Source organism: Littorina saxatilis, linkage group LG4 (assembly GCF_037325665.1).
Source record: "Littorina saxatilis isolate snail1 linkage group LG4, US_GU_Lsax_2.0, whole genome shotgun sequence".
NCBI classification, from domain to species: domain Eukaryota; kingdom Metazoa; phylum Mollusca; class Gastropoda; order Littorinimorpha; family Littorinidae; genus Littorina; species Littorina saxatilis.
In genome coordinates this window covers 39277382-39304196 of record NC_090248.1, presented here as the reverse complement: position 1 = coordinate 39304196, position 26815 = coordinate 39277382, and the positions used below count along the sequence as shown (strand labels likewise).

The 26815-nt window shown below is 44.3% G+C and overlaps 2 protein-coding genes across 2 annotated transcripts in view; both read left to right on the top strand.

The window, feature by feature from the left end:
- Positions 1-26815, top strand: part of LOC138964719 (uncharacterized) — a 79190-nt gene that overhangs the window by 13786 nt on the left and 38589 nt on the right. The window lies entirely within an intron of this gene.
- Positions 10893-11903, top strand: LOC138965584 (uncharacterized protein F54H12.2-like). Its single transcript, XM_070337767.1, has one exon. It carries the CDS (start codon positions 10893-10895, stop codon positions 11901-11903), a length of 1011 nt encoding a protein of 336 aa, XP_070193868.1.

The following is a 26815-nucleotide window of genomic DNA, read 5'->3' as shown; positions in this document are numbered from 1 at the left end:
GACGCAGACCGTCGCCCACCGCCGCCATGTTGGTAGTCTTGGTGTGGGAGAAGAGAGACGGCTGCTGTTGCCTGACGCTCCCCAACTGACGGAAGTGACGTAAGGCAGATCCGCTGAGCAAGGTGTCGGTCATCTGGCTGTTCCAAGCAGAGGTGTCCACTTTGAACAAGACTACTTATGAAGAAGACCAAAACACAACATCAACGGAAAACTAGAAACAACTGAAGAACTAGGATGCAACAAGGGGAGGAGAAGAGAACAGCTAATCCGTACAACGCGAGCAGACGGCAGCGAATTTTTCAGTTTGGGTGAATGGCATTTATACTTGTCTCGTCATGAAGCGAATTTTTCAACCTCAGTTATAAACGACTACATGAATGTTAGTGCCATGGGTTGTACATCAATACTTCAGAGAGGAAGTGGGGTATTTAGTGTGGAGTTACGAAATAAGAAAAGCCGAATGCGAAAGTTTGTGTCAGTCGGTAACTGTGAGCTCACACAGGCACACAACAACGGCTGTACCGTTTAGCCCTGTTTGTACTACATCTTTCGACATTGGGCATTTTGTGGTGTTTAGGGACAGAACATAATTGGTTTATTGGTTTCATCGGGAAGTTAGCAGAAAAGGGTATGCTATCGACATTTGTAAAGCTGAAAAACATTCCCGAGAAGAATTTCAATTTGTCAGTGTATGCTAGCTGTTGTCGATTGAAACATCGTGTGGTACAAATGGGTAAACCGGAACCATGCGTCTTTGTTATTGCCAATATGCTTTTGGATATTGGCAAAAATGGCCGACTTCCGTAGCATTATGCTTTGATGATCGGAAGAGACCATCCAATCACAGCCCCCGAATTCCCCCACGTGTTCATCAGAATAGCTATACAACATATTTATATGTTTTTGGAATCAGAAAATGATGAAGAATAAGATGAACGTAAATTTGGAACGTTTTATAAAAAAAATTTTTTTTTACAATTTTCAGATTTTTAATGACCAAAGTCATAAATTAATTTCTAAGCCACCAAGCTGAAATGCAATACCGAAGTCCGGCAACATTTCAATCAATTTCATTGAAAAATGAGGGTGTGACAGTGCCACCTCAACTTTTACAAAAAGCCGGATATGACGTCATCAAATACATTTATCAAAACAATGAAAACAAATGTCCGGGGATATCATTCCCAGGAACTCTCGTGTAAAGTTTCATGAAGATCGGTCCAGTAGTTTACTCTGAAGTGCTCTACACACACACACACAGACACACAGACGGACACACACACACACATACACACACACACACACACACACACACAGATATTACACCACGACCCTCGTCTCCCCCTTCTATGTTAAAACCCGTTTAACAGCTGTGTTCTCAAATCGAGGTTATTTTCCCAAGTCAGTGTGGCGCCTGCGCAAAACTAATGCGCATAAGAAACGGCGTCTGCTATCAAAACCTGAGATCAACGCATCGACGCAAAAACTGTCATTTTGTAAGCATATTTGGAACAACAAATCAAGGTCAGAACAGCTATATTAACGCTATTGTATTTTTTTTTTTATTTTTTTTTTTTTTTATTCTCTTTATTTATATAGCGCCTTATCCGAAGTTCAAAGCGCTTTATGCCGTGTGAGATGGAATTTTTTACACAATATATCACGCATTCACATCGACCAGCAAACCTCAAGCCTGTTAGGCGAATGTTCACCTTTCGCGGCCTTTATTCCAAGTCACACGGGTATTTGATGGACATTTTTATCTATGCCTATACAATTTTGCCAGGAAAGACCCTTTTGTCAATCGTGGGATCTTTAACGTGCACACCCCAATATAGTGTACACGAAGGGACCTCGGTTTTTCGTCTCATCCGAAAGACTAGCACTTGAACCCACCATCTAGGTTAGGAAAGGGGGGAGAAAATAGCGGCCCGACCCAGGGTCGAACACGCAACCTCTCGATTCCGAGCGCAAGTGCGTTACCACTCGGCCACCCAGACCACATTTTCAGCGTAGCAATAGGGTTCGACTCGTCTTCGACTCGTCGGCATTAGATCTATACTTGTCTCGTCTAAATATCGGACCCTATATTGCTACGCTGAAAGCACAATACAATAGCTGTTAATATTGTACAGTTGCATCTCCATCGTTGAAGTGTGGAAAACGATCTTTTTGGTATAAGGGACACAACTCATCCAAGCCATTCGCGGGAATATAGTGATTATTTCCCTTGAACCAAAGCCCTGCATAGTTGACTGACTGACTGACTGACTGACTATTATAAGTCCTCTTAGACCAGTTGGCTTATATTGGGACAGGTATTGGTAATACGCTGAGGATATGGTGTGATACTTTGACTCGAACAAGCCCGCTGTGGCTGTCTTCTTCGACACACCAGCATTGGGTTTGTCTTGTCAAAGTATCGAAATACGATCATGATAATCAGAGACGAGAGATGATGCATGCGTGTCTTCGTGTTTTCCAAGCCCTGAGACTTTCGCTGTGAACTTGGGATCTTTTTCGTGCGCATGTGTGCACACGGGGGTGTTCGGACTCCGAGAAATAAATCTCTCGCCGAACGTGGGGTTCGAACTCACGCTGATAGCGACCAACCAGATACAAAGCCAGCGCGCTACACACTGAGCTACTTCCCGGCCCCTGCATAGTTGAACTGAAACCCACAGTGTTGGTTGCTCATCACATAATTATGGTTGGGTTCCTGCTTGGCAATCACACACACACACACACACACATACACACACACACACACGCGCGCGCGCACGAACAGGCACACACACAAGCACACACTCACACACACACGCGTGTACGTGCAAGCGCTCACACTCGCACCCGCACACACACACACACACAAACTCTCTCAACACACACACACACACACACGCACGCACGCGCACACACACACACACACACACACGCACGCACGTAAACATACACAGACACACACACACACGCACGCATATAAACACACACACACACACACACACTCACACAAACACACACGCACGCACGCACACACACACACACACACACACACACACACACACACACACACACGCGCGCGCACGCATTTTTTGTTTGCATGCCCTGTCTATCTGGATCTCCGTGAAAAGTATATATACTGTTTATATATAATTATATGGAAATGTCGAACGGAAGGAGTATAACTATCTTTAAAAACACTTCTGGAAAATCCCTGCACCCTCACTACAAGATTCGTTGCCATGTGTATTTTCTATGCTCTCAAATTAGGGGACGAATGCGTCAGTTGAATAAGAGGTGCGATTACTCAACTGAACATTGCTATAGAAAGTCTTTTTTGACACTGCGTTAAAGGCACAGTAAGCTTCCCGTAAACCATCACAGATACGGTCAGGCTTTTACACACAGTACCAACACCCTTTCATTTAAACACTCACCGATTGAGAACATAGTAGTATAGACTCATGGTTTCGCACCCCAACGATAATGTTACGTCACTCAATTAGCCGACATGATGCAATAATAAGTGCACATACTCAATGTTACGTCACTCAATTAGCCGTCATGACGCAACGATAAGTGCACACGCTCCACAGGGTCCGAGGATATCTAATGGGTTAATTGGTCAAGAATGCCGCCGTCCATTTAGACACCCTATCAGACCCACAGGGTGTCTAATTAGTTGATTGTTCAGGAATGATATCGTCTAATGGAATAGCTTGATTAGGTGCGTGCGCACGTACGGTACACATGTTCCTATATGATCCGGGTGGGTTAATTGGTCAAGAATGTCGACGTCCATTTAGACGCACGATCGTCCACACAGGGTGTCGATTTAGTTGATTGTTCAGGAATGATATCGTCTAATGGAAATAGCTTCTTCGGACGCGTGCGTGCACATGTTCCTATATGTATGTATGTATGTATGTGTCTCTGTGTGTGTCTCTCTGTGTGTGTGTGTGTGTGTGTGTGTGTGTGTGTGTGTGTGTGTGTGTGTGTGGAGAGTATAGTTTTGTTTGTTTTTGTCGCTAGTTAGACCTGCATGCACGCGTTCATACGTGTGTGTGTGTGTGTGTGCACTCTTAACACATCTGGAGACATACGCAGCTGAGATTTCCACTTCACATGTGGCGATAATGCATCCCGGTACAGGGGTGGGAGGGGGTATCAATATGTATCTAGCGGAAAGGGGAAACTTTGAACATATGTCTGTCTGGAGAATTAATTTTGAACAGAGATGCTACGGCACGTCTACACGACTAAAGGTATGTATCCAGCTGTGGTTTTTACTTAGTCCGTTGGGTGGATTGTCGATGCATCGTCAGCAGTCTTGATGGAATATGTCTTGTAACGGGACTGCCTGTGGTTCTCTCATTGGTCAAATAAATGTTCGTATTGTCTGTGTGTGTGTGTGTGGGTGTGGGTGTGTGTGTATGTAGAGTATAGTTTTGTTTTGTTTTTGTCGCTAGTTAGACCTGCATACACGCATTCGTACGTACGTATATCAACTGTGTGTGTGTGTATGTGTGTGTGTGTGTGTATGTGTGTGTGTGTGTGTGTGAAAGCTATCAAACATCAAGCAAACAAAATCCACACCAAATACGTTTTCAATAATTTTTATTAACACTCCACACAAACCAAGCAATTATATAAAATACATACAAATAAAAGGGTGGTCAAATGTGTGTGTGTGTGTGTGTGTGTGTGTGTGTGTGTGTGTGTGTGTGTGTGTGTGTGTGTGTGAAACATAAATATACAATAATGAATCAAGTTTATCGGAAAGGAAGTTCGGGATGATAGTAATTCACAAACGCATGCACCATGGGATCGTTGTCAGGGCGTGACAAAGCACGTGTAATATGTTCAAATGAAACTTTACGACATCGATGAATTAAATCAAACACGCAGTACTGATCACACACTAAAGTATCTTCTTGAAACATAACGGTATTACATTTTTGCTGAGAACACTGATCGAGTAGATTTTGACACTCTGGAGGTGGTGGCAACCCGTAGCTATCGAAGAATTCTCCACCGGTAACTGGGTGTAGGAAGAGGGCCACCCAGTGTGATCCCGGCAGGTGGGCGGGATCCCAGTTAACCACATAGGCTCCGGGTAAATCTCGCCGATCTATTTTTTTGTGGGTAGTAAGTCTCTGGCACAAACATTTTTGACCACACCTCGAGTATGCGGATCAGACTTGAAAATATTCATTAGTTGAATCTGATTCATCAGGTCGAAAAGTCCACCAACACGTTTCTATGTTTATCAACCTCAATGAGAGACTGGAATTCTCCGTGCGCTACCACGTTGACGGTATTGGGCAGAGGGTTGGCAAAATGAATCTCTAGTCTCAGGTTCCCGTGTTTTATAAGCTGTGCGTGACCTCCACCTGCGGCCTCGTCAGGCGTCAAATCAAAAGCAAACAACGTGTAACCCTCCGCATAGTCGTCGTAGGTAATGTCGTTCCCCTCGTCTCCCTGTGACTTGCACACAGCTTAGAACAAAGTAAAGTAGCTACGCGCATACAGACCACGAGCAAAGTCGGGAGTGAGTGGCTTGGCAGGGATTTGCCGACCGTCAATATGCAGGGCAAGGTAGTTGACATCGAGATGCAAGAAATTATACGGATTTCTTCCATATTGTCCGTGAAACGCTTGATTGTGTATCAGACCGATGACCAAGCGTTGTGGCAGCTGTCCGAGGAAAAGATTTTCCTTATTGATTTGCATATTACCCTGAGGCACAGCGAATATTTTGGTGACAACTCTCTGCACAGGGTATTTGGCGGTGCCTTTTTCGAGAGCGAGGGCGTGCGCCATCTGCACACTGGGTGCCACTTTCACTTTGCGTACAAACAGAGAAACATCAACAAGTTTGACTTTGAAAGCAACACCGTCGGCGTTTGAATGTAAACAGAAGGCGTCTCTGCTTCTGACCAGTTTCATCTTGAGGGCGACACCGTTGACAAAAAGTTTGTCCTGTTGAAACAGATCAAGATGAGGTCTCCCATATAGCTCGACCACGCGACTTTCCGCGACTCGACGGCGTCGTGACTGTAATCCTCTGTTGTGATTGTGTGCCGCTTCCAGATGTCCCTTTGTGTCTTTGTACCAAAGACTGTTTTGTAGTCGTGTGTTTTTTGTGTCGGTTCCGTAGGACATGAGCGTCTCCAGATAGGCGCGATACGGGTAGGTGTTTGTGGACGGCGTGACAAGTGTGTCGTTGAGATATAGATCAATCTGACCCCAGAGAGAGTGTAAATGCAGGTTTTCGGGTCCGACGTCAGCGTCAGCAGCCAGATTGGTGTCATCGGCTTTGGAAACTTTTAATCGCACATACAAGTAAGAGGAATTTAGGTCTAGGTATTCGTCTCCGCCGCTCGAGACAAAAAATTCGACAGGACCTGCGTCAGTGAGTGTAGAAAGCGGCCGAAGTTCTGACTTTGGACAGGGGTGAGAAAATTTGTGTATAAGATGTCCCGCCATGACGTTCTTTCGAGCGAAGATGTCTTTCTTGTGACGCTGTCCACGTTTTGATTTGGTTTTTGTACGTTTCTTGGCTGGAACACCGGGCGGGAATCCTCGTCGATTGAACAATACATCACCTCCGAGTCGCTTTAGTTGTTGTACTCCCCGTCTTTTCAACGCCGTTTTTATATCTCCCCCGGCAGTGACGTCAGACAATACATCGGTACCGAACCTAACAAGTCGTTTAGGTACTTGACTTTTGAGAGTCGGGAGCACGACACTGCGTAATAGACCTTTGAACAATGAACCCAAACCGTGGCCCCTTTGCACGTGGGCGCCAGAAAAATAAGGTAGGTTTCCACCGACCTGTGCGGCATAATAATCATTATACACACCGGGGGAGTCGTTGTATAGGGTTTTCATTGTCACGCGTAAGGTCGGGGCCTTAGTTGAAGAGTCACAATCACCTGTCCTGTCTCGAATGGTATGAGCTCCCCTGCACCGTTTCTTATATTGACGGTGATGTGATCAAAAGCGTTGAAGGCGACAGGAACAAAGTGTATATCATGATAGGTCTGAAAAATAAAATCACCGTGCTTTCCCTTCACAGGCACCATCCTTAATAAAGGAGCTCTTGTGTCACCTACGACACGATCTTGAACCACACTAGCGTACACATACAGCGCCGTTAACCCTCGATTCAAGTCTGCAACACGAACACCTCTGGTAAATTTGACGAGTGTAGCGTCTTCAAACCCGAAGACGTCTCTGAGATTTTTGGATAGTGTTACTGTCATATTTGTGGGAACAGCGATGGTCACCTTTCGAGAATGTTCGTCATACTCAAATTTTAGAGTTTTTTTAAAATTAGATGGAACCTGTTTTTGAATACCCACAATCAGATGTTGTACGGATTCATATTGTCCATAGGCCCCTTCGAGGTGAAGAGGCGGATCGATTTTGACCGTGAAGCTGGACAAGGTGTTGTCGGGATAGTAGTCTAATGAGGCGTTGCTGGGGAGAGTAAGGTAGACGGAGGAAGAACGATCCATGGTCGCCGTTTTAAAGAAGGATTTGGTAACAGATAACCAATGTTAGCCGATAGAATGGACGTCCAAAGGGTTTGATTAGTGTCTGTCGTGCTGAGGTTGTATATAGCGGCGACAATAGCTGTTGCAGCGACAATCACTTGAGCCAAAAAGACGACCAAATGTTTAGGCTGTGTCCTCCCGTCCGAGATCGTGGACGAAGACGACGCTCGGTTGTTCATGGCGACTGAGTAGATTTGGTGAGAAGTCTGACGTTTTTATAGCGACGCACTTCTTTGCGAGGTATCCAGCTGTTAAAATTGTCCGAATACCCCAACCACTTTATCAGCACGTGATCACGACGTCTTCTGACGATTTTTTCAACGGCGTACACACCCGTGTCCTCGACGCGTTGTAATTCGGGTTCGTAGAAGGTTCCTCTGACGCGTTCCCCAGCGTCGTCTACGATGGTGTAGATGTAAGGATGAGTGCGGTTGACACGTCTTTGCACGGTAAACAGTTCTCGAGTCCAGGCGGGTAAAAAACCCTTATCAAACGCGACCTTGCTTCGAGCGATACGAACACGATCTCCAGCCTTCAGACTCGGGGCTAAGAATTTAGACTTTATTGCTCGCGCATCATGCTTGTCGTAGAGAGCTCGATGTACGAGGTGTAAGTTGTCAACCCCAACGAGTCTCGGCTGTGTTTGAATACTTCGATGATAGGTTGAGTTGTAATTCTTCACCAAAGACTCCAAGACATCAACGTATCGTTTAGTACCGTTAGCGGTAAAGTATCGATACATTTTACTTTTGAAGGTGCGATGAAACCTCTCGATGATGGCTGCTTTTGTATCTTCGTTTTCTGTCGTGAAGAAATTGATCTGATGTTGTTTGAGAAAACCTTGGAAATGTTTATTTTTAAACTCAGTCCCTTTGTCCGTTTGAAGATACTTGGGGGTAACTTGCGAGTGTCGGAGTATGTCTCCAAAAGCTTGGACGATTTCTTTTCCTGTTTTTGAACGCAGCGCTCGTGTGAGCCACCTTTGAAAAGACGTCGATAACCGTCAGAAGATATTTTCGTCCGCTGTTGTGACGAGCGAGACTGTTGAGAACAGCCAGGTCAGCTTGCCACTGCACGCCAGGACCCGAAACGATGGTAGGTCGTCTGATAAATCGACGACGCACGGGACGATGAAGAGTGTAAGCGTCCTGACTGAGCAACCAAGATCGCACACGACGCAAAGGTAGTCTGGAAGCTCGTCGAAAAACGTCTTGTCCTCCGTAGGTCCCGGCGTGTGAGGGTTCGTAGTATGTGTTTAATGTTTCCAATTTTCCCATGACTTTCCGAGATAACGATCGGAAATGTATTCGCTAGGAATATTGATGTCTTTTAAACCTTGAGCAAAAACTTCCCAACCTCGTGGAGGCGCTCTGTTGCTATTTTTCTGAGAGCGCACGGCGTCGTGCACCAAATCTAAGATATGTGTGCCAGGAACGGGGTTGCCTCGATGAATAAGACCACCGTTGTTTGGATTGTAGGTTAAAGTGTTGCTATTTAATCGTTTCAGTAGTTTTTTCCCTTTCGAACGAAGATTGTTTGGTAAGCTTTGTACCACCTCCGTTTCTACAGCTTTTTTGGCGGCGGCGGCGGCGAGCTGCGGCGGTGACACCTCGGTCTTCTGCGGCGGCGGTGACAACCCGGCGGTGTCTGTGACGGCGGCGGTGTCCGGCGCGGCGGCGGCGAGTCCCGGCTGCCGACGTTGGTACTGATCGTAGAAAGTGCGATACCGCTGTAATATGTGTTGATAGGAGCGTAGTTGTTCTTCCAAACTTTGGGTGGGGTGTCTAAGAATTTGTTCCATGTCGTTGTTTAAATCATTCAGTTTGTTAACCACGGGGTGCACAGGTTCTTGAATATGTTTGGTGTTGACAGGTACGAGCTTCATCTTGATTGTATGGTTCATATTTGCATCAGTCCACTCAACAGCTTGACAGCTAGGGGTACAACAAACGGTAAGAAACCACCAGACTGAATGAGTTGAATTCTTTGTGAGGCGTTAATGCTGGGACTGATTAATCGTCGGAGACCTTGTCTGTGTCGTCCCCAGCGACGCTTCTGAGCTGTGGACAGAGGTACTTTCCCTTTTAGTACATTTAACACAATTTCGCATAATCGATCAAGGATGAGAGGTTTTTCTTGCAACATTTGTCTTCGCTGTCTTCTGTTGGCGCGAAGAAAAGGAATAAGAGGTCTCAAACGCGTCTGTATTGTTGAGGCGACCATGATGATGCTGGAAACAGATTTTGTTGCGTTTCGCTTTTTATACCCTTGGGACATACACAATCGGTTCTTCCGCCAACACGTGAGTTCTGACACGACGTTCATTGGGGGTTGTTTGTTTGAAGTCTAAAAACAGGTATCCGTAGGCTTCTTTGGTCGCATCCTCATAAGCTTCTCTTAAAAAGGCATGTTTCTCCGCCGCCGGATGGTGCCTGTGAAGGGAAAGCACGATGATTTTATTTTTCAGACCTATCATGATATACACTTTGTTCCTGTCGCCTTCAACGCTTTTGATCACATCACCGTCAATATAAGAAACGGCGCAGGGGAGCTCATACCATTCGAGACAGGACAGGTGATTGTGACTCTTTAACTAAGGTCCCGACCTTACGCGTGACAATGAAAACCTTATACAACGACTCCCCCGGTGTGTATAATGATTATTATGCCGCACAGGTCGGTGAAAACCTACCTTATTTTTCTGGCGCCCACGTGCAAAGGAGCCACGGTTTGGGTTCATTGTTCAAAGGTCTATTACGCAGTGTCGTGCTCCCGACTCTCAAAAGTCAAGTGCCTAAACGACTTGTTAGGTTCGGTACCGATGTATTGTCTGACGTCACTGCCGGGGGAGATATAAAAACGGCGTTGAAAAGACGGGGAGTACAACAACTAAAGCGACTCGGAGGTGATGTATTGTTCAATCGACGAGGATCCCCGCCAGGTGTTCCAGCCAAGAAACGTACAAAAACCAAATCAAAACGTGGACAGCGTCACAAGAACGACATCTTCGCTTGAAAGAACGTCATGGCGGGACATCTTATACACAAATTTTCTCACCCCTGTCCAAAGTCAGAACTGGACATTTTTCAACTACCACCTACCCAGACTACAATCCTGGGGGGACAGCACATAGAGTATCGGCCGCTTTCTACACTCACTGACGCAGGTCCTGTCGAATTTTTTGTCTCGAGCGGCGGAGACGAATACCTAGACCTAAATTCCTCTTACTTGTATGTGCGATTAAAAGTGTCCAATGCCGATGACACCAATCTGGCTGCTGACGCTGATGTCGGACCTGAAAACCTGCTCTTACACTCTCTCTGGAGTCAGATGGATCTGTACCTCAACGACACACTTGTCACGCCGTCCACAAACACCTACCCGTATCGCGCCTATCTGGAGACGCTCATGTCCTACGGAACCGACACAAAAAACACACGACTACAAAACAGTCTTTGGTACAAAGACACAAAGGGACATCTGGAAGCGGCACACAATCACAACAGAGGATTACAGTCACGACGCCGTCGAGTCGCGGAAAGTCGCGTGGTCGAGCTATATGGGAGACCTCATCTTGATCTGTTTCAACAGGACAAACTTTTTGTCAACGGTGTCGCCCTCAAGATGAAACTGGTCAGAAGCAGAGACGCCTTCTGTTTACATTCAAACGCCGACGGTGTTGCTTTCAAAGTCAAACTTGTTGATGTTTCTCTGTTTGTACGCAAAGTGAAAGTGGCACCCAGTGTGCAGATGGCGCACGCCCTCGCTCTCGAAAAAGGCACCGCCAAATACCCTGTGCAGAGAGTTGTCACCAAAATATTCGCTGTGCCTCAGGGTAATATGCAAATCAATAAGGAAAATCTTTTCCTCGGACAGCTGCCACAACGTTTGGTCATCGGTCTGATACATAATCAAGCGTTTCACGGACAATATGGAAGAAATCCGTATAATTTCTTGCATCTCGATGTCAACTACCTTGCTCTGCATATTGACGGTCGGCAAATCCCTGCCAAGCCACTCACTCCTGACTTTGCTCGTGGTCTGTATGCGCGCAGCTACTTTACTTTGTTCGAAGCGGTCGGCAAGTCACAGGGAGACGAGGGGAACGACATTACCTACGACGACTATGCAGAGGGTTACACGCTGTTTGCTTTTGATTTGACGCCTGACGAGGCCGCAGGTGGAGGTCACGCACAGCTTATAAAACACGGGAACCTGAGACTAGAGATTCATTTTGCCAACCCTCTGCCCAATACCGTCAACGTGGTAGCCCACGGAGAATTCCAGTCTCTCATTGAGGTTGATAAACATAGAAACGTGTTGGTGGACTTTTCGACCTGATGAATCAAATTCAACTAATGAATATTTTCAAGTCTGATCCGCATACTCGAGGTGTGGTCAAAAACGTTTGTGCCAGAGACTTACTACCTACAAAAATAGATCGGCGAGATTTACCCGGAGCCTATGTGGTTAACTGGGATCCCGCCCACCTGCCAGGATCACACTGGATGGCCCTCTTCCTACCGGTGGAGAATTCTTCGATAGCTACGGGTTGCCACCACCTCCAGAGTGTCAAAATCTACTCGATCAGTGTTCTCAGCAAAAATGTAATACCGTTATGTTTCAAGAAGATACTTCAGTGTGTGGTCAGTACTGCGTGTTTTATTTAATTCATCGATGTCGTAAAGTTTCATTTGAACATATTACACGTGCTTTGTCACGCCCTGACAACGATCCCATGGTGCATGCGTTTGTGAATTATTATCATCCCGAACTTCCTTTTCGATAAAATCTTATATCTATATATATATACGACTTGTGTCTGTGTGTGTGTCTGTGTGTGAGTTCGCGATGCACGGCCAAAGTTCTCGATGGATCTGCTTCAAATTTGGTGGGCATATTCAGTGTTAGGAAACGCTACCGTTGCTGAGCTTTGGTTCAGTTTTGTGTGTTGCATGTTGTTGACTATTTTGTACTTTGTGGGAAAGTACTGATATTATATTTTGTAAACACAATATTTATGCTTGGACGAGAATGCAGGTGAACTTTCTAGTCCTGTCAAAACAAGTTGTTTACCACGCTGCTTTAGTCGTGAGTTCGTGGCGTTCGTTCGGATTAAGTGCGTCGGCGCTTTTGATGTACGTCATAGAGAATGTCGCTAGTTTAGTCCATGCACGGCTCGTATAATGTAGTTGTATCATGTTCGGTCTGGAATATTCTCGAGATTGAGTATTTACTATATATGCCAGCGCGATTTGTATGTAAAAAAGCTTCTTTTTGAGTTCTGCTACGATGTGCAGTTGTATGTATTGAATGCTGAATAAATCCTCGAACTCAATTTGACGAGTTGTTTTCTGCTGCTGCGAAGACGGGCGACGTAGAATAAAAGAACACAACTATACGACATTTGAGAAATTGTGGCAATCTCAAGGGTCGTGTAACATTCAGGTAGACCCGGGACAGGACACAACCTGGTCGATATTTCAACACGTGCTCTCAGCGCGCAGCGCTGAACCGATTTTGTGCGCGCTGAACCGATTTTGGTTCCACCTCAGCTACCCGGTCCCCCATACCGACACACCAAAGCCAAAGTTCTCGGTGGATCTTTTTCAAATTTGGACACCGTATTCAGCTACACCCCGGACACAATATCATCGATGAGATATTTCAACACGTGCTCTCAGCGCGCAGCGCTGAACCGAATTTGGTTTTTGTGTTCATTTCACCATTATAAGTAACTCTTCCTTATCTTCTCATCTTCTCCAGGTTTTCAGCGTTTACCTCCCTTCCTTCGTATGGTGCACTATAGTATGAGTGGGGCATCTTCGGATATTCCCGGCGTTCTGTTACTATTTTTAGAAGGTCACCGCAGTGTCCAGAACGTAAATTGGACCTGTAAATTATCCTCACTGTAAAAGTGCAAAGGTCGAATCAATTTATAGCCACGCGAAAAATACACTGTCATCTATCTCTCTATGGATACGGCTTCTCTGTGTTTGTGTGTGTGTGTGTGTGTGTGTGTGTGTCTCTCTATGTGAGCAACACCTGGGGATTGTTCAGTTCTGTTTGTGATGTGGTCTGGCGGCTTTTGTGTATTTGTATGTACTGGCCTTCCTTTGAGAAGCCATAACAGTTCAAAAGGGCTTACAGATAAGCTCTAAATTGCTCAATCCTGTTTGAGTGGAGTTCGCCTCCAAAGGTGATTAACACGGTTACATTCGTCGACGAGGATGGGACTCGATATGGTCAGGAATGGCATTATGGCCACTGAATCATTTTCGTGCTGTTCCCATTCCACGAATCTGGGAGGGACCTAAGCTTGGCGGGTCCATTGTTCGGACCCGGCGAAGCCGGCGTACGGCTCTAAGTACTTCTTCCCGGCGAAGCCGGCTACCCGGCGAAGCGGGTATTCATTCTAGTATATATATATTTTTTATGTTTCACACACACACACACACACACATTTGACCACCCTTTTGTTTGTATGTTTTTTTTGTTTTGTTTTATATTATTGCTTGGTTTGTGTGGAGTGTTAATAAAAATTGTGGGAAACGTATTTGGTGTGGATTTTGTTTGTTTGATAGTTTTCACACACACACACACACACACACACACACACACACACACACACACACACACACTGTAAAAAGAAAACGACAGAGTTGTTTCAAACATTTTATATACCAAAACAATGACGTCAGCTTGAAAATCACACACACACACACACACGCGCGCATTTTGTTTGTTTGTTCACAATTCTGTGATTCGTTGAATCACGTGTGGCATACACCGACAAAGCATTAAAAAGTCTTTTGGGGTGAAGCCCACACCTTTGAGGGATGGAATAAATCTTTCTGTTGTTGTTGTTTGTGGCACCCTCTCGAAGCTCCGGAAGTGTGTCCAGATGTTGTCAGCCCAAATGTTTGTGGTTGCGAATGTTCCGGACTTCTCCGAAATCTTGAAGAATTCCTGTCCTTTAAAATCCTGAAATATGACAGGAGGAGGTGAGTCTGGGTCTTCCTCCAACACGTCTTGGTCTTGGTCGAGTGGCAGTTGGCTGTCTTCTTCCAAGCGCCGGATCCTCAGCCACAGCATAGGTAGCGTTTGCACGAGGGTTTTAAATTCCGCCGTGGAGAGACATACACCCCGTATGTTTCCCAGGAAAATAGATTTCGTCCTATCCTGATGCCAGGCTGCCTTTTTATATTTAGTCAAGTTTTGACTAAATATTTTAACATCGAGGGGGAATCGAAACGAGGGTCGTGGTGTATGTGCGTGTGTGCGTGTGTGTGTGTGTCTGTGTGTGTGTGTAGAGCGATTCAGACTAAACTACTGGACCGATCTTTATGAAATTTGACATGAGAGTTCCTGGGTATGAAATCCCTGAACGTTTTTTTCATTTTTTTGATAAATGTCTTTGATGACGTCATATCCGGCTTTTCGTGAAAGTTGAGGCGGCACTGTCACGCCCTCATTTTTCAACCAAATTGGTTGAAATTTTGGTCAAGTAATCTTCGACGAAGCCCGGACTTCGGTATTGCATTTCAGCTTGGTGGCTTAAAAATTAATTAATGACTTTGGTCATTAAAAATCGGAAAATTGTAAAAAAAATAAAAATTTATAAAACGATCCAAATTTACGTTTATCTTATTTTCCATCATTTGCTGATTCCAAAAAACATATAAATATGTTATATTCGGATTAAAAACAAGCTCTGAAAATTAAATATATAAAAATTATTATCAAAATTATGACGGGCGCTGTGGCGTGGTGGTAAGACGTCGGCCTCTTAATCGGAAGGTCGAGGGTTCGAATCCCGGCCGCGGCCGCCTGGTGGGTTAAGTGTGGAGATTTTTCCGATCTCCCAGGTCAACTTATGTGCAGACCTGCTAGTGGCTTATCCCCCTTCGTGTGTACACGCAAGCACAAGACCAAGTACGCACGAAAAAGATCCTGTAATCCATGTCAGAGTTCGGTGGGTTATAGAAACACGAAAATACCCAGCATGCTTCCTCCGAAAGCGGCGTATGGCTGCCTAAATGGCGGGGTAAAAACGGTCATACACGTAAATACGTGGGAGTTTCAGCCCACGAACGCAGAAGAAGAAGAAGATTATCAAAATTAAATTGTCGAAATCAATTTAAAAACACTTTCATCTTATTCCTTGTCGGTTCCTGATTCCAAAAACATATAGATATGATATGTTTGGATTAAAAACACGCTCAGAAAGTTAAAACAAAGAGAGGTACAGAAAAGCGTGCTATCCTTCTTAGCGCAACTACTACCCCGCTCTTCTTGTCAATTTCACTGCCTTTGCCATGAGCGGTGGACTGACGATGCTACGAGTATACGGTCTTGCTGAAAAATGGCATTGCGTTCAGTTTCATTATGTGAGTTCGACAGCTACATGACTAAATATTGTATTTTCGCCTTACGCGACTTGTTGTACTTCCGGATGTGGACCTTGATGTTTCCTTGGAATCTCTGGGCCGTTACCCAAACGTCACTGTTCACCGGATAGAACATTTGTCCTTTAAAATCCGGCTCTCCAAACTTGTCTTCCTCTGCAATGACGAGTTGTCCAAAATTGCTGTCGTCTGCAAGCATGGCAGAGGCAGCTTCAGCCGCATCGGCCATTTCCTCGGCGCTGTAGGTTGCCATGACGGTTATATCGTCATTAGCGTCGCTGGTTTGCTCTCCCTTGTATGTTGCTGCCATGATGGTTATATCATCAGTGGTTTGTTCTCCATTGTAGGTTGCCATGATGACGCTCGAATCAGAAGACGAAGAAGTTTCCTTAGAGATGTAAAGAGAGGCAAGGTACCGATAGCTGAAAATATCACTGTCTTTATACGATTTTAGCCAAGATGGTGGGGTGTTACATAAGCCAGCGAGATACACGAACACAGTTTGTGTCCAATAAGAACCGTCGAGACTCGCTGATAATGTTCCAGACAAGATGGGCAGTTGTTGTATTGACCAATAGACAATACGAACATTTATCTGACCAATGAGAGAACCACAGGCAGTCCCGTTACAAGACATATTCCATCAAGACTGCTGACGATGCATCGACAATCCACCCAACGGACTAAGTAACAAGTCGCGTAAGGCGAAAATACAACATTTAGTCAAGTAGCTGTCGAACTCACAGAATGAAACTAAACGCAATGCAACGCAGCAAGACCGTATACTCGTAACATCGTCAGTCCACCGCTCACGGCAAAGGCAGTGAAATTGACAAGAAGAGCGGGGTAGTAGTTGCGCTGAGAACATTAGCACGCTTTTCTGTACCTCTCATCGTTTTAACTTTCTGAGCGTGTTTTTAATTTGAAAAGAAAAGACCTATGAAGAAGGTTTGCTCCAAGCCACAAAAAACAAAACAAAAAAAACAAAAAACAAAAAGATATAATAAAAAGGCAAAAAAATAATTGTAGTAGCAAACCTGCATGCAACTGAGGTTAAAAAAAAAAAAAGAGAAAAAAAAGAAAAAAAAAAAAGAAGAGCGGGGTAGTAGTTGCGCTGAGAACATTAGCACGCTTTTCTGTACCTCTCATCGTTTTAACTTTCTGAGCGTGTTTTTAATCCAGCCTGGATTTCGAACCCAATCAATCAATCAATCAAGAAGAAAATTGCTAACGCCCTGACCCAGGGTCGAACTCGCAACCTCTCGCTTCCGAGCGCAAGTGCATTACCACTCGGCCACCCAACTCCTCTTCATCTGAGCTGGGGGAGGAGGGGCTGGGGGAGGGGGGGGGATAGGAGTGTGGAGTTGCATTTCCACAAGTTTATTACTCCTACCAGCTGTTTTACTGGTGTTGTAATGTCAGGGGCCCGTTATGTTATTGTGGGTTTATGGCTCTACTCTTGTCATGACATATTTCGCATGCAGAAAAGCATTTTATGCAGACATAATATATGTGAACCAAAACATGTTACATGAATATGAAAGCTCCAACAGGTTAAACAAAAAAAGTGATGAGTAAGTGCACATGAACATTGGGAGGTTGACTAAATGTAAAAACCACAGCTGGATACATACCTTCAGTCGTGTAGACGTGCCGTAGCATCTCTGTTGAAAATTAATTCTCCAGATTGACATATGTTCAAAGTTTCCCCTTTCCGCTAGATACATATCGATACTCCCTCCCACCCCTGTACCGGGATGCATTATCGCCACATGTGAAGTGGAAATCTCAGCTGCGTATGTCTCCAGATGTGTTAAGAGTGCACACACACACACACACACACACACACACACACACACACACACACACACACACACACAGAGTTAATATACGTACGTATGAACGCGTGCATGCAGGTCTAACTAGAGACGAAAACAAACAAAACTATACTCTCCATACACACACACACACACACACACACACACACACACACACACACACACACACACACACACACACACACACACACACACACACATACATACATACATACATACATACATACATACATACATATAGGACCAGGGCCGGACCAAATGAGTTATAAGGGGGGGGGGGGTTCCTCCTTTTTTGGGGGGGGCAAATCAGCGAAGTGGCGAAGCCACAAGCGCGCGCCTGTTTCGCAGGCGCGCGAACTAGGGGGGTCCGGGGGCATGCTCCCCCGGACATTTTTTTAAAAACGGTTAAAATCTGTGCAATCTGGTGCATTCTGGTCCTTGTTTTGAGGGTTAAGAGCAGCATTGTTTTGGTGCTAAAACTAGTAAAAGTCAAAGCAAGGTACATGCTTTTTCCAGGGGTGGGGTTCCGGAACCCCTGGAACCCCCCCTGGGTCCGGCCCTGAGGACATGTGCACATACGAACATATGCACGCACGCGTCCGAAGAAGCTATTTCCATAAGACGATATAATTCCTGAACATTTAACTAATTCGACACCCTGTGTCGATGATAGTGCGTCTAAATGGACGGTGACATTCTTGACCAATTAACCCGCCCGGATCATATAGGAACATGTGCACATACCAACGTATGCGCGCACGCGCCTAATAAAGCTATTTCCATTAGACGATATCATTCCTGAACAATTCACTAAATCGACACCATGTGTGGACGATCGAGCGTCTAAATGGACATCGACATTCTTGACCAATTAACCCACCCGGATCACATAGGAACATGTGTACCGTACGTGCGCACGCACCTAATAAAGCTATTCCATTAGACGATATCATTCCTGAACAATCAACTAATTAGACACCCTGTGGGCCTGATAGAGCGTCTTCATGGATTGCAGCATTCTTGACCAATTAACCCATTAGATATCCTCGGACCCTGTGGAGTGTGTGCACTTATCATTGCGTCATGACGGCTAATTGAGTGACGTAACATCGAGTATGTGCACTTATTATTGCATCATGTCGGCTAATTGAGTGACGTAACATTATCGTTGGGGTGCGAAACCATGAGTCTATACTACTGAACATCCTAGGTGCCCTCCGTAAAGAGCGAACAATTTTCAAAGAATTTATTTTTGCGTGGTTTATCTTACCCCTGAGCCATCGTGAACCCGTGTGATCCAGTTTCCCTTTTTCACAATGTAGTCGTCAGTTAGTCATTTGAATGCGACTCGATGTGAGCTTATCTACAATAGCACGTTTTTATTCACGAAACAAACGGCTGTGGTTCGCAAGAACTCTAGCGATGGCTTTTGACTGTTGAGAGGAACGGCGATATGCATAATCCGTCGTCTGCTAGATAGATAGATAGATAGATAATTTATTGCCAAGTGTACAATACATGAATGAACATAAAAAATACACGAGGAAAGCAGCTTGCTGTGTGATAAAAACAAAAATAAATAGCATTCATACATCACTGGCGCATAGCATCATACATACATGGGTAAGACAATTTGGTATCACAGTAACTAATACATACACTATACAGACATGGTGAGAACTATGAAACTCTAAGAGCTATCGGAACCACAATAAAAGTACGCAGAATAAGATAGGATCCCCCCCCCCCCCCCCACTATCAACTACTGTAAGAACTGAACATGCTCCATACTGATAAAATGTACCTCTAAAACAGCACATACAAATAAACTCTTCCAACACACCACAGTGGTTAAAGAACGACTAAAACTACTAAAACATACTAGATGTGTATTCCGGTAATAAACCAGCTGCTAAAACATAGTCTGGCTTCATCGCGTCACAGTGGTGTCACCATACTAAAACCCACTCTATATATCACAGTATGTAATGGCAGCTACTAAAACCATACTCCTAGAGCATCCTAAAACGTGTCACAATCTGTAGAGTTCATTTTCCGGTTATTAAAAGCCAGGACAGCCTGGGGGTAGAAACTGTTTCTGAGTCTTGCCGTACGGCATTCTGAGGGTTCTGAGCCTGCGCCCCGAGAGCAGAGGCTCGAAGAGATGACCAGCCGGGTGTGTGGGATCCTGCATGATGGACCTACATTTCCTCATCATGCGCAGGATGTGAAGGGAGTCTATAGAGGGGAGATCTCTGCCAATGATCCTGCTGGCAGCCCTAACGACCTTCTCCAGTTTTTATATTTAGTCAAGTTTTGACTAAATATTTTAACATCGAGGGGGAATCGAAACGAGGGTCGTGGTGTATGTGCGTGTGTCTGTGTGTCTGTGTGTCTGTGTGTCTGTGTGTCTGTGTGTGTGTGTAGAGCGATTCAGACTAAACTACTGGACCGATCTTTATGAAATTTGACATGAGAGTTCCTGGGTATGAAATCCCCGAACGTTTTTTTCATTTTTTTGATAAATGTCTTTGATGACGTCATATCCGGCTTTTCGTGAAAGTTGAGGCGGCACTGTCACGCCCTCATTTTTCAACCAAATTGGTTGAAATTTTGGTCAAGTAATCTTCGACGAAGCCCGGACTTCGGTATTGCATTTCAGCTTGGTGGCTTAAAAATTAATTAATGACTTTGGTCATTAAAAATCGGAAAATTGTAAAAAAAAATAAAAATTTATAAAACGATCCAAATTTACGTTTATCTTATTTTCCATCATTTGCTGATTCCAAAAACATATAAATATGTTATATTCGGATTAAAAACAAGCTCTGAAAATTAAATATATAAAAATTATTATCAAAATTAAATTGTCCAAATGAATTTAAAAACACTTTCATCTTATTCCTTGTCGGTTCTTGATTCCAAAAACATATAGATATGATATGTTTCGATTAAAAACACGCTCAGAAAGTTAAAACAAAGAGAGGTACAGAAAAGCGTGCTATCCTTCTTAGCGCAACTACTACCCCGCTACGAGTATACGGTCTTGCTGAAAAATGGCGTTGCGTTCAGTTTCATTCTGTGAGTTCGACAGCTACTTGACTAAATATTGTATTTTCGCTTTACGCGACTTGTTACATTTAGTCAAGTTTTGACTAAATGTTTTAACATAGACAGGGAATCGAGACGAGGGTGGTGGTGTATGTGTGTCTGTCTGTCTGTGCGTGTGTGTGTGTAGAGCGATTCAGACCAAACTACTGGACCGATCTTTATGAAATTTGACATGAGAGTTCCTGGGTATGATATCCTCAGACGTTTTTTTCATTTTTTTGATAAATGTCTTTGATGACGTCATATCCGGCTTTTAGTGAAAGTTGAGGCGGCACTGTCACGCCCTCATTTTTCAACCAAATTGGTTGAAATTTTGGTCAAGTAATTTTCGACGAAGCCCGGACTTCGGTATTGCATTTCAGCGTGGTGGCTTAAAAATTAATTAATGACTTTGGTCATTAAAAATCTGAAAATTGTAAAAAAAAACAAATAAATTATAAAACGATCCAAATTTACGTTCATCTTATTCTCCATCATTTGCTGATTCCAAAAACATATAAATATGTTATATTCGGATTAAAAACAAGCTCTGAAAATTAAATATATAAAAATTATTATCAAAATTAAATTGTCCAAATCAATTTAAAAACACTTTCATCTTATTCCTTGTCGGTTCCTGATTCCAAAAACATATAGATATGATATGTTTGGATTAAAAACACGCTCAGAAAGTTAAAACAAAGAGAGGTACAGAAAAGCTTGCTATCCTTCTTAGCGCAACTACTTCCCCGCTCTTCTTGTCAATTTCACTGCCTTTGCCATGAGCGGTGGACTGACGATGCTACGAGTATACGGTCTTGCTGAAAAATGGCATTGCGTTCAGTTTCATTCTGTGAGTTCGACAGCTACTTGACTAAATGTTGTATTTTCGCCTTACGCGACTTGTTCTTTCTCAAACTGGCAGGAGCTGCTGTACCAAACCGTGATAGAAAAGGTAAGGAGACTCTCTACAGCAGCCCTGTAGAACTGGGACATGATGGAGGAGGACACTTTGAACTTCCTCAGCTGTCTCAGGAAGTAGAGACGCTGATGGGCCTTCTTTACTGAAAGGTCAGTATGAACAGCCCAGCTAAGGTCATTGGAGATGGTCACCCCTAGAAATTTGAAGGAATCAACCTGCTCTACGTTCTCACCGCTGATGGTGAGTGGTAAGAGGGGAGTCTTTTTCTTCCTACGGTCAAAGACCATCTCCTTGGTTTTGGTGACGTTAAGGTCAAGGTCATTAGCTACGACCCTTGCGTGACCCTGCTTCCGGGCTTTTCTTTTTTCAAACTTTCACAACTTCGAATTGTACTGATCTTGTCTTGATGAAAAAAAATTCTTTTGTAAGAATGTTTGTGTAACAAGCTGTCAATTTATTATTTAGATTTTAAAAGTTAGGTCTAGCGCAAAAACGCACCACGGTCCAAAAACATTCTGATAATCATCAATCATCGATCCACGGCTATGGCCAGTTTACATCGATAGAATGAGACCCGAAGGGAAGTAACTCATTTTTGACCTGAGTTCAGGATGGGTCCAAAACGTGTTCGAGACAATCTGCAAAATTAATTCTTTAAAAATTGCTCGCTCTTTACGTAGGGCACCTAGGATGTTCTCGTTTGGTGAGCGTTCAAATGGAAGGGTGTTTGTACTGTGTGTAAAAGCCTGACAGTATCTGTGATGGTTTACTAGGAGGCTTACTGTCCGGGCGTGATTTCCGGTATTGCCATATTCATAACAGCCGTCCAGCACCAAAACGAGGCGCCATTGTTGTAGAGGAACAAGTCCACGAAAATAAATTCGTTGAAAATGTCTCACGCTCGACAGAAAGCAGCCAGGATGTTCCCGTTCGGTGAGCGTTCAAATGGAAGTATGCTTGTACTGTATGTAGACGCTCGGGGAGCTCTGTGATGGTTTACGGGAGGCTTACTGTGCCTTTAACCTCCCAGCAATATCAAGAAAAAAAATCTGGTTTAAACAAAAATCTTATTCAGATTGATCACCAAGCTGTTTTATATTGTATTGTGTTACATTTTACTGTAACTACCTCTCTGCGTAACAGACCCTTCGTGGAACTCTACCCGAAACTGACGGACATTGTCCAGCTGTTGTTCTTTAACCATCGTGGTCAGTGCCGGCCACTCCACGTTCTTAGCGTCGATCTTGACCACGCTAATGACCTTCTGGAAGAACACGGACAGACAGACAGACAAACAGACAGAGAAACACTCTCTCTCTCTCTCTCTCTCTCTCTCTCTCTCTCTCTCTCTCTCTCTCTCTCTCTCTCTCTCTCAAAAATAACGCAATACTACGTCTTATAAAAGAAATCGTGAAGAACTCTCAAATTATACTTCGCAATAACGCATAACTTCATTTCGTTTACACACTTAGACAAAAACATAGTAGTGGTCAGTGACAACGGCACTCAGTTCTCCAGTGAGGAATTCTTTGCCTTCGCCACTGCCTATGGTTTCACCCATGTAACCAGCTTACCCAGGTATCTACGGAGCAATGGAGAGGCCGAAAGAGCTGTACAAACGGTAAAACTTCAAATGAAAAAAGCAAAGGACCCCTACCTAGCCCTGTTGATGTACCGGGCCACTCTTCTCCAGAACGGCCTTTCGCCGAGCGAACTTCTCATGGGCAGAAAGCTGAAGACGCGAGTTCCAGTACTTCCCAGCACCCTGGCCCCAGCAAGGCAAGGCCATGAAGCGGTCAGGGCAACAGAGGCAGCCAACAAAGAAACCCAACGGCGGAACTTCAACCGTTGACATCAGGCCAGAGAGTTACCTCCTCTTCAGCCAGGTGACTGTCTGGATACGAGACATGAAGCGCCCTGGGGAGGTAGTCACAAAAAAACCCACTCCCGCTCCTACATCATCAAAACTCACCACAGCAACATCCGACGCAACAGATCTGCTGTCGTGTCTACACCCAGCACAGATGGTGACGTTCAGCCCTCCACTCCACCAAAGCTACCGGTTCCTCAGCATGTTATGCCAGGACAACCACTCCCAACAGCTCACAACAGATCTGCTGTCGTGTCTACACCCAGCGCAGATGGTGACGTTCAGCCCTCCACTCCACCAAAGCTACCGGTTACTCAGCATGTTATGCCAGGGCAACCACTGCCAACAGCTACGCCTTCACCCCTAGCAGCTGGACCTGAATGTGCGTCTACACCAACGCAGTCTTCATCAGTCTCTACCACTACTTGATCAGGCAGCCGCAGATGTATCGTCAAGCCTAATAGACTTGATCTGTGAGACAATGTGACTGGCAAAGAAGTGCTGCTAAATTCTGTTATTTTGCTTCGAAAAGAACAACCCAGTCCAACAAAATAACTATGCCTACAAAATTATTTTGTTTTATTTCGAAAAGAATTAACCGTGCATATTACAAGTACATGTTGGTGAATCTTCCCTTTTCAGTAATCACTTTGTAAGGAGGAAGTTCAACAGCTGAAGAAACACTGCAATAATACTCAACACTGTAGTTCTTCTTAACATACCAAAGTCAGTATTACTGTGTTTTTCCGATGTATACTCAATAGAGTAGAATTCTTTGTGTTGTAGAATGTAGGTCAAACACATATTGGCTCAGTAGAACAAAATGTCAAAGGACCTAAAGCAAAAACTCTGAAAGACCAAGGTTCACTAATATAAGGACTGAACAGATGTGTTTACTTTAGTTCATTTTATTATTCATAAAAGAACTTGTGAGGGAGATGTGGTAATATCAAAAGAACTTGTGAGAGAGGTGTGGTAATATTCAGTAGTATATCGTATATGTAGCACTCGCTTGTCCTCGTTTCTGACTGTAAGCAAGATTACTACAATCTCAAAAGAGAAATTACATTGATGCTGAATAAACACAATATGTCATTTAAACACACCATTGTAAACAACAATTACCCCCCCTCCCCAACACACACACATACACACACACACACACAAACACACTCACAGATGATAATATCCACATAGCCTGTGGTGCTGTATCAACTAAGCGTTGGTGATGTATCCACATAGCCTGTGGTGCTATATTCACATAGCCAGTGATGCTGTATCAACATAGCCTGTGATGCTATATCAACATAGCCTGTGGTGCTGTACCAACAAAGCCTGTAGTGCTGTACCAACATAGCCTGTAGTGCTGTACCAACATAGCCTGTAGTGCTGTACCAACATAGCCTGTAGTGCTGTACCAACAAAGCCTGTAGTGCTGTACCAACAAAGCCTGTAGTGCTGTACCAACAAAGCCTGTAGTGCTGTACCAACATAGCCTGTAGTGCTGTACCAACAAAGCCTGTAGTGCTGTACCAACATAGCCTGTAGTGCTGTACCAACAAAGCCTGTAGTGCTGTACCAACAGAGCCTGTAGTGCTGTACCAACAAAGCCTGTAGTGCTGTACCAACATAGCCTGTAGTGCTGTACCAACAAAGCCTGTAGTGCTGTACCAACATAGCCTGTAGTGCTGTACCAACAAAGCCTGTAGTGCTGTACCAACAAAGCCTGTAGTGCTGTACCAACAAAGCCTGTGGTGCTGTACTAACATAGCCTGTGGTGCTGTACCAACAAAGCCTGTAGTGCTGTATCAAAATAGATGTAATAGATCAACATGGTCTGTGGTGCTGTATCAGCAGAGCCTGTGGTGCTGTATCAACAAAGCTTGTGGTGCTGTATCAACACAGTTTGTGGTGCTGTATCAACACAGTTTGTGGTGCTGTATCAACACAGTTTGTGGTGCTCTATCAACACAGTTTGTGGTGCTGTATCAACACAGTTTGTGGTGCTGTATCAACACAGTTTGTGGTGCTGTATCAACATAGCCTGTGATGCTGTATCAATTACATAGCCTGTGATGCTGTATCAACATAGCCTGTGATGCTGTATCAATTACATAGCCTGTGATGCTGTATCAACATAGCCTGTGATGCTGTATCAATTACATAGCCTATGATGCTGTATCAACATAGCCTGTGATGCTGTATCAATTACATAGCCTGTGATGCTGTATCAACATAGCCTATGATGCTGTTTCAACATAGCCTGTGATGCTGTTTCAACTTACATAGCCTGTGATGCTGTATCAACATAGCCTGTGATGCTGTATCAACATAGCCTGTGATGCTGTATCAACATAGCCTGTGATGCTGTATCAACATAGCCTGTGATGCTGTATCAATATAGCCAGTGATGCTGTATCAACATAGCCAGTGATGCTGTATCATCATAGCCTGTGATGCTGTATCAACATAGCCTGTGTCGCTGTATCAACATAGCCTGTGATGATTTATGAGCAAAGCCTGTGGTGCTGTATCAACATAGCCTGTGATGATTTATGAGCAAAGCATGTGGTGCTGTATCATCATAGCCTGTGATGATTTATGAGCAAAGCCTGTGGTGCTGTATCAACATTGCCTGTGATGATTTATGAACAAAGCCTGTGATGCTGTATGAACAAGTCCAGTGTTGTGGTGCTGTATCAACAAAGCCTGTGGTGCTGTATCAACACAGCCTGTGGTGCTGTATTAACAAAGCCTTTGTTGCTGTATCAACACAGCCTGTGTTGCTGTAACAAAAATAAAGGTGTTCTTATTTAAATCTGGATTCAAAAACCGAGACAAAAAACTTGAAAGGTGAGAACTGTTTACATGGAGCACTCAGGCGATTATAAGTCAAGCAGTGCATGACAGCATTGAGGCAGCATCAATATTGTGTTTGTTTTCTCTGGTCGATCGTCGCTTGACAACCTTGCTTTGTTCACCCGATTCCTTACTGAAGGCAGACCACGACATAAAAGTTTTACGGTGCGCCTATAGAAATTATTCCACTGAGAGAGCACACTGTGGTCAATACACAGCTCAAAAGGACGTGGGTAAATGCGTCCGATCAATAATAAGCTTGTTCT

Coding starts and splice junctions, on each gene's coding strand:
- LOC138965584 (XM_070337767.1), top strand. CDS start 10,893: ATGGATCTGTACCTCAACGACACACTTGTCACGCCGTCCACAAACACC.